The sequence below is a fragment of the Piliocolobus tephrosceles genome, chromosome 1 (assembly GCF_002776525.5).
Source record: "Piliocolobus tephrosceles isolate RC106 chromosome 1, ASM277652v3, whole genome shotgun sequence".
Taxonomy (NCBI): domain Eukaryota; kingdom Metazoa; phylum Chordata; class Mammalia; order Primates; family Cercopithecidae; genus Piliocolobus; species Piliocolobus tephrosceles.
This window is the reverse complement of record NC_045434.1, coordinates 219,703,523-219,716,762: the sequence shown is the minus strand read 5'-3', so window position 1 is coordinate 219,716,762 and position 13,240 is coordinate 219,703,523. Positions and strand designations below refer to the sequence as shown.

General features: G+C 56.0%; 1 protein-coding gene across 3 annotated transcripts in view; it reads left to right on the top strand.

Annotated features, from left to right (window-relative positions):
• Nucleotides 1–13,240, top strand: part of PRKCZ (protein kinase C zeta) — a 145,645-nt gene that overhangs the window by 86,256 nt on the left and 46,149 nt on the right. For 2 of the 3 annotated variants that reach the window (XM_023215135.2, XM_023215136.2), the window contains 3 exons: nt 1,825–1,910; nt 9,509–9,640; nt 11,305–11,386. In XM_023215135.2, the coding sequence (XP_023070903.1) occupies nt 1,825–1,910; nt 9,509–9,640; nt 11,305–11,386 (300 nt within the window). Of the gene's footprint in view, nt 1–441; nt 549–1,824; nt 1,911–9,508; nt 9,641–11,304; nt 11,387–13,240 lie in introns of those variants that run through there. The other variant, XM_023215137.2, reaches the window with a different exon arrangement.

Genomic DNA, 13,240 nt, shown 5'->3' with positions numbered 1-13,240 from the left:
CCCCCCCGGCTGTGCGCCCATTCCTTGGCTCCGCCGCCAGCTGTGCGTGCGCCTCTCGGCTCCGCCCCCCACTGTGCGTCCTTCCCTGGACTCTGCTGTCCCCCGGCGCTTGTGCGCCCATTTCTCGGCTCCACCCCCAGCTGTGCATCCGGCTGTCGGCTGCGCCCCCAGCTGTGCGTCCGTCCCTCGGCTCCGTCCCTGGCTGTGCGTCCGTCCCTCGACTCGCCACCGGCCCTCCCTAACAAGCAGTGTACCGCTGTGTCCGTGGCCCACAGTGCTTCCGTCTTCTCCGCTTCACACGCTTCTCTTTTTCTCTTCAGAGAGGGTTGTTGGGCGGGCAGAGCGCCCCCCGAGGGGAAAAGTCAGGCCTGCGGACTCCTGGAGCCAGGACCAGCTGTGGGCTGGTTAGGGCAGGATGCGCCCTGTCGTCGTGGGCAGAGCCACGTGGGCGCTCACCCGACCTCCTCAGGGCTGAGGGGCGCAGGGGCCGAAAGTGTGGCCGTCCCCGGGGGTCTGCGCCTTTTGTGGAGCCCAGGCCTGGCGCGCAGGTGGGTGGAATGTGGAGGGAGCATAGGCTGCACAGCCCCAGCCTGGCCTCAGGCGTGCTGGGGGTCGCGTCTGTGGCCGGAGGGGCCTTTGGTGTCACCAGGCCTCTGTCAAACCCCGTACCGTGCCCCAGGGTACTGGGATGCCGAGCCGTCTTGTGGGGGCTGGGGGGGCTGAACCACCCGCCGCCGCGAGGCCTGTTTAACCTGCCCTCCTGGGGGACCGCTGACTTCTTGGTCTCGCACTGAATATTTAAAGGAAGAGGAGCAGGTTTTACCATCCTTGTGGCCTGATTTCAGCAGTTTCCAGCCAGAGCTAGTCATTTGCCTGTTTTAAAAACATTCCGTTACAATTTCCACTTCAATATATTCGTGGCACTTTCGTTTGGTTCATGAAAGTCGCTTTTATGATGGAATTTTATAAAAGCACAAAGCTTCCCGTTGTACGTTACGTTTCCAAAGATTCTGTTTACACACACATCCGTTTCAAAGCGTTTTGGAGAAGCAAAGCGAGACACGGTTTTGAAGAAGGACAAGACCAGCCGTCTGGTTACAGGCTTGGTGCTGGCACTTTTCGTAGGAGACACAGTCCACATGGGCTGGACTGTCAAATGCATGTTATAAAGATGATGTTTTTGGTAACTTCGAATGGAAACGGGGGCACGGTTGGTTTGGCTCTCCTGCCCTGAGATTTATTAGGTTAAAGGGAACTCGCCTGGAGAGCCCTGGGCCTCGCGCCGCTTGTGTCTGACGAGTTGCTGAGGTGAAGTCAGTGACGCTCTGCATCGTAGCCTGGCTCGGGCTCCAGTGTGGCGTCCACTCTCCTTCCTCTGACAGTCATGTGTAAATATCGAGGCCCATTTGAACTGTCCCTGTGTGGAAAAAAGCCTGTTTTTCACAGGGCTGCCTGGGGAGGAGAGGGTGGAAAGGAAAACAGGCGGGGGCAAACAGCCCAGCCTGCCAGGCCTGGGGCGACTTCACCGCTCCACTGTCAGCCAGCGGCCGTCCAGTGGTGGATCTTGTCTGCCCTGCGAGGACACCTGGCTCCATCCTCACCTAGGCCTCTGTCTCCAGCCGCCGAGGCCGTGACACCATGAGGATCATGTGAGGAGGGGCAGAGAGCGGCCGCCGGGAGGCTGTCATTCCAGCCCTACCTTCCCTGCCTGGGAGGACGCTGCAGCCACCACCACCTGGACAGAAGTGGCCTGTCGCAGCTGCACCCTGCGTGGGCTCGCGGCCGCCACTCTGTTTCTTTACGCCTTTCTCCTGTCCTTTCCAGAATCCATCTACCGCCGGGGAGCCAGAAGATGGAGGAAGCTGTACCGTGCCAACGGCCATCTCTTCCAAGCCAAGCGCTTTAACAGGGTGAGTGGCCCCCGGGACCAGTCCCTCAAGGGGCCCTTTGTTACTTTTAAAAGCAAAGAGAGAGGAGGGGAAAGCACATCCTGCTGAGCCCAGGCTCGGCTCTTTTTGGCGCCCGAGGGCAGGGTCACAGAAATGCTTTCACGGTGCCGGGATGAGGCTTTGACTAGGGCTGTCTGAGGCAGAAATGCTTTCACTGGTGCGGGGATGAGGCTTTGACTAGGGCTGTCTGAGGCGGGAGGTGCCCTCCGGGCCTTTCCCTGCGTGGTGGCTGCCCAGTGAATGCTGTCTGTGTCTGCCTGGCTGTGTGACTCTTACCAGGGCTCAGGGCTCGCTGGCCTGAGGCCCCAGCCTGCCTGCATCCAGAGTGGAGCGGCCGCATTCCACACGTGGCGCCAGGGTGTGTGTTTTTAGCTGCACACAGTGTTCCTATTGGCTGCAAGAGTCTCCATGAACCCCGGAAGCTCCTTCAGCCCCATCCCTACTTGGGTCTCTGTCTTTCCAACGGCCACCATGGGGGCCCTTTCCAGAGGACACTTAACTTACTTCCCTTGTTTCTCTTTGTGATGCTTTTCTAGTTCTTAGGAAATGGGTGATTCAGATGCTTTTGTAATTGTTGTATTTCACAGTGGAAGGGGAGGTGTCTGGGGTGCCTTGGTGGCCTTGGAGTTTGTCCCACACAGGGAGTGTCTTGGGGGTGGGTAGAAGCATACAGGGCCTGTCCCCACTGCGGGCCTCCACACAGAGCCCCTGACGGCCCATCACATGCCACTGCCTGGCCAGCCCGTGCTTCTTGCAGTCTGTCCCCGTGACAGGTGGCCTCCAGCAGCCATCTCCAGCATGATGGGACACCATGGCCACTCCGTGCTGGTTCAGTCCCAGCCCCTCTGCTCTCTCTGCCTCCATACCGCCCTCTCTGTGCCTCAGTTCCCTCCCTATAAAGCCAGTACGATGAATGCATGGTGGCAGGGGGGTTCATGGACGTGTGTCACTGCGAGAGAGCTGCGTGGAGGCTGCCTCGTCATCAGGAGCAGTGGCCCTGGAGCTACCTTTGCATTCCACACCCACCTGCCACATGGCCTCACGTGTCAACCTCTGCTGTACGTCTGGTTCCTCCATCTCCTGGCGCGACCTCAGGTCACCTGCCCCACCTTCTACTCCTGTGGTCTGCCCTCTAAGACTATCAAGAAGTTCTGTGCATGTGAGCCACTCCTCCCGCCCCTGTGTGTGCTCAGTCCCTGTCATGTGGCAAGAATGGGTCTGGACTCCCATTTCTGTTGGGGCTGACACAGGTGGGGATGCAGGACAAGCTCCTGAGTGACTGAAGAGGGGTGTGGAGGGAACTAGGCTCCAGGAGATCAGTAGGCCAGCGCTGGGAAGACCTGGACATTGCCTGGAGAGCCCAGAGGACTTCCTGGAGGAGGAGGCATTTGATCATACTCCCTGGGACGTCAGTACAGAGATGCCACGAGCACCGAGGATGTGGCAGGCATGGGAGAGTCCAACCAGTGTCTGGGAGACCCTGAGGACGAGGCTGGGGACACCAGGACATGGGGAGCCTAGGCGGCTGTGGGCTGTGTGCTTAGGGCAGGTGAGTGTGAGTGAACAGGCAGTTTGGCCTGGGACTCAGGAAAGTGTGGCTGGAGGTGGCCACATTGGGGGCATCTGTGGAGTATGGTGCCAGGGAGGGTTGCAGCACAGAGATCCTGTCCGCACCCCAGCCCACCCTGGCCACCTTCTCTGAGGACACATGGTGTAAGCCTTCTGGGGCTGCAGAACGGAGCACCGCTAAGCTGTGGCTTAAACCACAGAAACTCACTCTCCCGCAGTCTGGGGGCTGGAGGTCCAAAACGAAGGTGTCTTTATGAGTCAGGATTCTCCAGAGGGATGGAACCAATAGGATGCATGTACATGAAAGGGAGTTGATTAGGTAGAATTGGCCCTCGGGCTCACAAGGCGAAGTCTTAACGATAGGCCGGCTGCAGGCTGGGGAAGAAAGAAGCCAGTAGTGGCTCAGTCCGAGTCCAAAAGCCTCAAAAGCAGGGAAGCTGACAGTGCAGCCTTCAGCCTGTGGCCAGAGGCTCCAGAGCCCCCAGCAAACCACTAATAATTCCCAGAGTCTAAAGGCCAAAGAACCTGGAATCTGATGTCCACGGGCAGGACGAATGGCAGGAAGCGTCCAGCATGGGAGAAAGATGAAAGCCAGAAGACCCGAGAAAACTGCTTCTCCCACCCGCTTCTACCTGCTTCGCCCCAGCCACACTGGCAGCCAGTTGGATGCCGCCCACCCACACTGAGAGTGGGTCTTGCCCTCCCAGTCCACTGACTCAAGTGCCAGTCTCCTGGCAGCACCCTCATAGACACACCCAGAAGCAATACTTCACCAGTTCTCCAGGCATCCTTCAATCCAGTCAAGTTGGCGCCTAGTATTACCCGTTACAGTGCCACAGGGTCGTGCCCTCCTTCTCCCGCAGCCACTGGTAGCTGTGGGCAGCCTTGTTCCTGGGTTCACAGAGGAACCAGTCACCTCTGCTTCCGTCTCCACATGGCCTCTTCTGTATCTGTCTCTTCCCTCATTCTGCATGACGGATTAGCCCAGAGTGAACCCACTCACCCGGCGACATGGGCCAGGGCTCCAGGCAGCACAGGGTGCTGGCCTCTCACCGTGCAGCTTTTAGGAGAAAAGTCCGTTTTGCCGATAGCAGGTGCAGGCCATAAGTGACCCTCTCCTTCCCACCACCAGTGAGCAAAAGCTTTTCCTTTCCTTCCTGCGGACACCGGAGGAATGGGTGGCAGGGGGACCCACTACAGCTCCACTCTGCCGTGTTAGTGCAGCCCTCCTGGGCATGTGAACGAGCCAGTTTCACAAACACAGAGGCCAAGGCAAGAGTGGCCCAAAAGCCTGCAACTCGATTGCTCAGGGAGGGCAGCTGCCCTGCAGTTCACCCTGTCCAGTTCCCACCTAATTGTGCCCAGGCTCTGATCTCGCCGTCTGCTCGTAACATTCTCTGCCCGGACCTTAGAGCTGCTCCATGTAGCGCCCATTTCATGTTAATTGCAGGACCACTCAGATCACCTTCACTGTCACTTAAAAGGGGCATTTCAGGAGGGAAGCACTTGGTTTTGTGTGAATCAGTAAGACTTAAAGGGGAACAAGCACCAGGAGAAGAGACTTTTCTATCCTCTTTGTTGGTGAACCAAGGATGAAAGAGTGGGCATCAGTCGCTCAGGACTGGGCTCCCTGCCTGGGTCTTTATGTGCACTTGAAATGACTGCCCTTGGACTTTGAGAAGGAAGCATTCAGTGGGGGAACCAAAGGGAGAGAGCCAGCGAGGTTCTGAAGAAGAAGGTGAGGAGGGGCTGCCTTCCCCGTGAAGGATGGTTCGGGACAGGGAAGCCCACTCAGTGGGTCAGAACTGCTGGGTCAGAGCTGGCCCTGGGCCCTGCAGGACTGAGCACTTCCTGTAGCGGAGGAGGGAACGGATCCTGCAGTAAATCCCGAGGAGGCGATTGGTTAATTATCAGCCCAGGAACGGGGTTGGGGGGGAGGTGAGGTGGGTAGGAATCCAGCCTGCTGGCTCCCATCACAGTAAATCGCAGGTGGATTGAGGTTAAAAAAAAATCACAGGGCCTGGCACAGTGGCTCACGCCTGTAATCCCAGCACTTTGGGAGGCCGAGATGGGTGGATTACTCGAGGCCAGGAGTTCGAGATCCATCTGGCCAACATGGTGAAACCCCATCTCTACTAAAAATACAAAAATCAGCCAGGCGTGGTGGCGCATGCCTGTAATCCCAGATACTTGGGGGTCTGAGGCAGGAGAATCGCTTGAACCCAGGAGGCGGGGATTGCGGTGAGCCGACATTTTGCCTCTGGGCGACAGAGTGAGACTCCGTCTCAAATAAATGGAAAAAAGAAGTCTAGAAGCCATGTAGATCTCTGGAGAAAAACCGGCAGTGAGGACCAGAGGGTCTTTAGACTCAGCCACACAGATTGATTTTTTTAGTTTCCAGATTAAATACAAAAATCATATAGGAAAAGGGTTTGTAGCACATAAAACCCAGAAGAGATCCAGACAACTCACACTTAGGATTAGAGAGCTCCTACACAAAGGCTTTTGGTAAATGCTGGGACCCAGAAGCAGAACGGGTGTGAGTGGTTGAGGAAGTAACCTTAGAGTTGTCCTTAGAGATGAGGACAGCATGACCTCCACAGGTGACCAGGCAGGTGATCAGGGAAACACGAGACATTTTCTCTGTCAACATTGAAGGTGTTAAAAGTAATTAAAGTCGGCCGGGCCTGGTGGCTCACGCCTGTAATCCCAGCACTCTGGGAGGCCGAGGCCGGTGGATCACGAGGTCAGCAGTTCAAGACCAGCCTGGCCAAGTTGGTGAAACCCCATCTCTACTAAAAATACAAAAAAATGAGCCGGGCGTTGGAGTGGGTTCTTGTAATCCCAGCTACTCGGGAGGCTGAGGCAGAGAATTGCTTGAACCCGGGAGGCAGAGGTTGCAGTGAGCCGAGGTTACACCACTGCACTCCAGCCTGGGCGACAGAGCAGGACTCCACCTCAAAACAACAAAAAACAAAAACAAAACAACAAAAAGGTAATTAAAGCCCAGGGTTGCTGTCACGGGGTCTGCCAACCCTGGGGATGTGGGGCAGACGTGGACCCTACTCTCTGGAAATCACGCAGGAAATGTGCGGCGATGTTCTCATCTTGCCTGTCTTCAAAAGAAATCACCCGTCATTCGGAGGTTTGTGTATGGAGAAGATCTAGCTCAGCATTATTTTTACAAGCAAGAGTGGGAATCGTGTCTGGAGTTTGCTACTCCTTTTGCTGTGAACAACCCACTCTACCATGTGGAGTATAAACCATGGCAGGCCACGTCTCTGAGCGGTGGCTGCTGGAGAGCCCTCTGCTGGTGGCACAGGGCACGAGAGCCACAGGGACAGCTAGGTGGACAGCCCAAGACTTTGGCCTTTATCATGAGTGGACAGAGACCCTGGAGAAGAGGCTATGGAGTGAGGGTGGGGAAGGGATAGCAGAAGATGCCACCCAGGAGCTGCAGTGCCTGTTAGGTTTGCTCCGAGCAGTGCCCTCAGGTGGCTGGCAGAGGCCAATGCAATTCCCCTTCAAGCCAGCCTCAAAGAATTCCCGCCGATAAATGAATCAGGCATTTGAGCTCGCAATCGAAAACCACCAAACACGGTGGGAAGCAGGATATCCTGAGCCCAAGCTGGTAAAAGCCCAGACAGGGGCTCCAACCATCAGAATAGGTAAGAGTCTAAAACATGAAAATGGGTCATGGAAAATACGAGCAGGAGGCCAGGCGTGGTGGCTCACATATGTAATCCCAGCACTTTGGGAGGCCGAGGCAGGAGGATTGCCTGAGGTCAGGAGTTCGAGACCAGCCTGGTCAACATAGTGAAATCCCATCTCATCTGAAAATACAACAAAATTTAGCTGGGTGTGGTGGTGGGTGCCTGCAATCCCAGCTATTGGGGAGGCTGAGGCAGGGGAATAGCTTGAACCAGGGGGCTGGAGGTTTCAGTGAGCCGAGATCATGCCACTGTACTCCAGCCTGGGCAACAGAGCAAGACTCCATCTCAAAAAAAAAGAAAAAGAAAAGAAAATATGAGCAGGGAGGCCTGGTGCTGTAGCTCATGCCTGTAATCCCAGCACTTTGGAAGGCCGGAGTGGGCAGATCACCTGAGGTCAGGAGTTGGAGACCAGCCTGGCCAACTTTGTGAAACTTTGTCTCTACTAAAAATAAAAAAAATTAACCAGATGTGGTGGCAGGCACCTATAATCCTAGCTACTCAGGAGACTGAGACAGGAGAATCACTTGAACCTGGGCGGCAGAGCCTGCCTCCTTTAACTCCAAGGTCCACACATTCAGCAGCCGAAGCACCTCCTTTAACTCCAGGGTCCACACATCCAACGGGTACCAACTGGGGCAAAACTCCCAGTGCCGGCGTTAAGCTAGATTGGCCCCGAGTCAGAGGTCTCGCGTGGGATGCCCCCTCTCACCCTTCCCTCCTTCGGATAGAGCCCACGGTCCTGGTTTGGCTCTGTCATGGCCGGGCTGAGGTAGGTAGCATGGGCAGAGGATGTGGAGTCAGCTCCTTTTTCCTGTTACAGAAGTTGAAAGCGATGATGCACGTATGTTTTCTTACCTGATGCCTGCTGTGTGCTGGGCACTGTCCTAGGTGCTGGTTATCTGTCCCCACCCAAACAAGCGGGCTGTGGGCGGGGGAAGGGTCCCCGGGCCCTGGTGTCCCGAGCAGGCTCTTCCTGATGAGCAGGAGGGTCCCGTAGGGGGTGTGAGCCCCGTTTGCTCAGCTGCACCTGGTGCCCACACGTGCTGAGGGTCCCGTTTCCTCACGTGAATTCAGTTCATGCCGTTCAGAGTACACTGTATTTCCTCTTCACTCAGGTGTGAGGTAAAACTGTAATAGGAAGGAAATTCGTGAAAAGTGGTAAAAGAGGAAAAAGCAAATGAAAGGGTTATGTCTGGAAAGAATCTAAACTGGAGACTCTGAGCACGCGGTGACAGTGTAGATGCTTTGCTCCCAGGAACCCTTCGGGCACTTGGGCAAGGCAGAAAATGTCCAAGCAGCTGCTGGCAACATTCATGGTCATGCTTTTCATAACATTTAAAAGTTCGAGGCCGGGCGCGGTGGCTCAAGCCTGTAATCCCAGCACTTTGGGAGGCCGAGACGGGCGGATCACGAGGTCAGGAGATCGAGACCATCCTGGCTAACATGGTGAAACCCCATCTCTACTAAAAAATACAAAAAAACTAGCCGGGCGAGGTGGCGGGCGCCTGTAGTCCCAGCTACTTGGGAGGCTGAGGCAGGAGAATGGCGTAAACCTGGGAGGCGGAGCTTGCAGTGAGCTGAGATCCGGCCACTGCACTCCAGCCCAGACGACAGAGCGAGACTCCGTCTCAAAAAAAAAAAAAAAAAAAAAAAAGTTTGTGAAAATGTTGCCAAACAAGCTGATAATTGCCATCATTTTCGAATTGTTCATAACCGTGAAGAATAAAGAAGGATCATTTAAAATCTTGAAAAATACTGAACAAAGAATACTAAGATAATTGCAGGCTGTGGTGTAGCAGTTCGAGATGTTTGTGGTCCGAGTTTGCCTTCTCTGAGACTGTCGGGAGGAGGTTCTGTTTGAATGAAGATCAGGCAGAGGGGTGCCCCACACTCTGCTCAGCCCTAGACAGGACCCCAGGCTGCCCTACACAGAGCCCAGCAGGAGCTGCAGCCCCCCAGCCCTTGCAAACCAGGGGGCCTTGCCTGAAGCAGCACCTCGTCGCCTCTGCCCGATGGGACCTCCCCTGTGTCCTCTCATGCAGAGCAGGGTTCCAGGCCTCTCCTTGGGGCTGTTGGTTCCCCCAACCTTGGGGTGGACCCAAGGGGAGGCTACCGAGCTTGGGCAAGCCTGGCGCCCAGAAGGGACTAGGTGCCGGGGCCGCCTGTTGCCCGGCTCAGTGTCCTCTTTTGAGAAGGTACAGGTGTGGAAGGCTCTGCCTGCCCTCTCCGCTGGCCCCTCAACGTGGCCTGGGCCTGACGCTCTGTTCCCATCTGCAGAGAGCATACTGCGGTCAGTGCAGCGAGAGGATATGGGGCCTCGCGAGGCAAGGCTACAGGTGCATCAACTGCAAACTGCTGGTCCATAAGCGCTGCCACGGCCTCGTCCCGCTGACCTGCAGGAAGCATATGGTGAGTTGCAGGGCTGGGTGGCCCCTAGGGAGCATGGGCGGGGCCAGGGCATGGCTGCCAGCCCATTGTCCAAGCAGACCTTGGTGACCCTGGGTTCTTCAAGAGGGGCCGTGGTGCTGTCCCACCTCTGGGCTGCAGCGTGAGACTCAGGCGGCAGTCTCGGGTAGGACCCGTCTTCCTGAGCACCCACGAGCCCCCGGCACGCTCTGCTCACTGGGGCATGAGGCTCAGGTGACAGTCTCAGGTAGGACCTGGCACGCTCTGCCCAGTGGGGCGGGGGTAAGGTTCATTCATGCTCCAGTCCTGAACCAGCTCTTCGGGACTGTGGAGGTGAAAGCCAGGTCTGACCTCAGCAGCACTGGGCACGCTGAGGCTCCGGACATCTGGAGCCTCTCCCGGGAATCCTCCCTGGGAAGCCATGCCCAGCCTGTGGTGAGGGCGGCACCTTCCCTCTGCCGTCCCCGAGTGCTTGGACTTGAAGCACCTCCCACAGCAAGGCCTTTTGGGGCCTTGTTGGCTTTTCCTTATTGAAGGCTGCCTCTGGCATTTCCGCATGGCACCCTGCGTCTCGCTGAACAACGGGGTCGAGGCCTGGACCGAACACTCAGCTCCCTGGGCCCCACTGCGGTGGGTGTTTCTGGGGAGGGTGGCTCGTCTGCATCTTGCCATGGCGTGGGAGGAAAGGTGCCTGTAGGGGTGACGTGCCCTCTCCTCTATTACGGGATAAAGACAGAGTCTGGATCAGGGTGTCACCCCAGGATCACCAGGCACAGGGATGGGGGGTCACGCAGGCTGGTGCATGCATTGGCATAGTCCTTCCAGAGGTCCTTCAGCTGCATCTGCCAAAAAGCCTGTAATGCCCTTTGACCCCATGAGTCCACTTTAGCATAAGCAAATGAGACCGGCCCCAGAAATGTGGTCAGCTAGAGGCAGAGGGAGGCCAGAGGCTGCCACCCAACTGACCGCCAGTACCGGCAACACCATTATGATGCACCTGCAGGCAGAACCCAGAGGCCCTTAGAATGGCCCCCTGATGCTTGGTTACTGCCAGGATGCAGCTTTGGGACAGGAGAGATGACCAAGCATTGTGCAAAAGATCCCATTGTAGAAAGCACTTGGTCTACAGTACTGAGTGGCCATCTCTGTCTGCAGAATCATAGGTAGTGTTTATGGTCTTTATTTGGTACAATAGCATAGATTTTTATATACTATATTACAGTATAACCATTGTAATGTGTAAATATTTGAATCATAAATAGTCTTGAAGTGGCCAGGTGCAGAGGCTCACGCCTGTAATCCCAACACTTTGGGAGGCCGAGGTGGGAGGATCACTTGAGGCCAGGAGTTCAAGACCAGCCTGGGCAATATGGTGAGACCCCGTCTCTACAAAAAATTCAAAAATTAGCCAGGTGTGGTGGTGCGCACCTGTAGTGCCAGCTGCTCTGGAAGCTGAGACGGGAGGATTGCTTGAGCTCAGGAGGTTGAAACTGCAGTGAGCCGTGATCATGCCACTGCCTTCCAGCCTCGATGATGACAGAGTGTGACCCTGTCTGTAAAAAAAAGATGTTTTTAATTAAAAAAAGTCACGAAGTGTTTACAGAAGCTACCTTGTAACACCTGCTCCAGCACTTGGTCATGCTGCCGTCTCTCCGTCTCTCCGGCAGGATTCTGTCATGCCTTCCCAAGAGCCTTCAGTAGATGACAAGAACGAGGACGCCGACCTTCCTTCCGAGGAGACAGATGGAAGTAGGCACCGCTTTCTTCGGCTGGGTGGAGCCTGGGCGTCACCTCACCCTGCTCACCTCTGCCTTCTGGCCACGATCCTTTCTCAGTCCTGTCTGCTCTGCAGGGGTCATTGTCTTCAAGCCTGGCCACCCTTCCCCAGGGCTGGGGATGAGGCTCTCCAGGGCCTCTTCTCAATCCCGGGCAGAGATGGGCAGAGTGAGCTGGCCCTCCCTGGAGGCTGCTGGGCAGGGATGCCTCCGTGAAGCGCTGTTGTGGCAGCCCAGGGGTGCAGAGCCTTTTCCTCTAACCAGCTCCGGGAATTCTCGAAGGCACTTAGCACAGCGGCCACCACGGCTGGGCACCTCCCACAGTCTGGCTGCTGCACAGAGCTGAACCCCGTCTGGGGAAAGGCTGGCGAGGTGGCTGCTGCACACACAGTGTGGCAGTGGCATGGTCCTTAGATTTTTGTGAGGTTTTGTTTGCGGGGAAGGACTTGTTTTGTTGCTAAGAAGCATTCAGAGAGAGAGAGAGCTCAAACACCAGCTGGACTTACAGCCCAGCTCTGAGCCTCCACCTGCACCTCTGCACGGGGGTGTGAGAGCCTCACTTTCATTTGATGCAGCACGTGAGTTCTGTCTCACTGGGAGCCCAGGGAGGACGATGTGAGACCACAGAACATAAAGCACACAGTGCCTCATGCAAAAAAGATGCCTCACAAACAACTGCCTGCCCACCTGCCCCACCACCCACCCATCCTCTAGACAGATATACGTCCGTACATCATCCGTTCACCCACCTAGCCAACCAACCGGTTCTCAGCCAGCCAGCCATCCTCCACCTGCCCATCCTCTATACAGATAATACATCTGTACATCATCCATTCACCCACCTGGCCAACCAACCGGCCCTCAGCCAGCCAGCCATCCTCCACCCACCCATCCTCTATACAGATATTCATCTGTACATCATCCATTCACCCACCTACCCAACCAACTGGCCCTCAGCCAACCCGCCGTCCTCACCCACCCATCCTCTATACAGATATTCATCAGTACGTCATCCGTTCACCCACCTAACCAACCAGCTGGTCCTCAGCTAGCTAGCCAGCCAGCCATCCTCCACCTGCCCATCCTCCATCCATCCATCCATCCATCCATTCTACATCCATCTTCCATCCATCCGTCTAGTCATCCAGCCAACCAGCCATCCCCCACCCGCCCATCCTCTGTACAGATATACATCCATACATCATCCATTCACCCACCTGGCCAACAAACCGGTCCTCAGCCAGCCAACCTGCCATCCTCCACCACCCATCCTCCACCACCCATCCTCCATCCATCCATCCATCCATTCATCCATCCATCCTCCATCCATCATCCATCCATCTAGTCATCCAGCCAACCAGCCGTCCCCCACCCGCCCATCCTGTATACAGATATACATCCGTACATCATCCATTCACCCACCTAGCCAACCAACCGGCCCTCAGCCAGCCAGCCATCCTCCACCCACCCATCCATCCAGTCATCCAGCCGACCAGCCATCCTCCACCCACCCATTCTCCATCCATCCACCGCCTATCCATCTATCTACACTCCATCCATCCATCTAGTCAACCAGACAGCCATCCTCCACCCACCCATCCTCCAGCTATCTATCTTCCACCCATCTACCTATCCATCTTCTATCCATCCATCTCATCATCCAGCTAGCCAGCCATTCTCCACTCACCCATCCTCCAGCTGTCTTCCATTCGTCCATCTATTGTCCACTGACCTCTCCATCTATCCATGTATCTATTGTCCACTGACCTCTCCATCTATCCATCTATTGTCCACTGACCTCTCCATCTATCCATCTGTTGTCCACTGA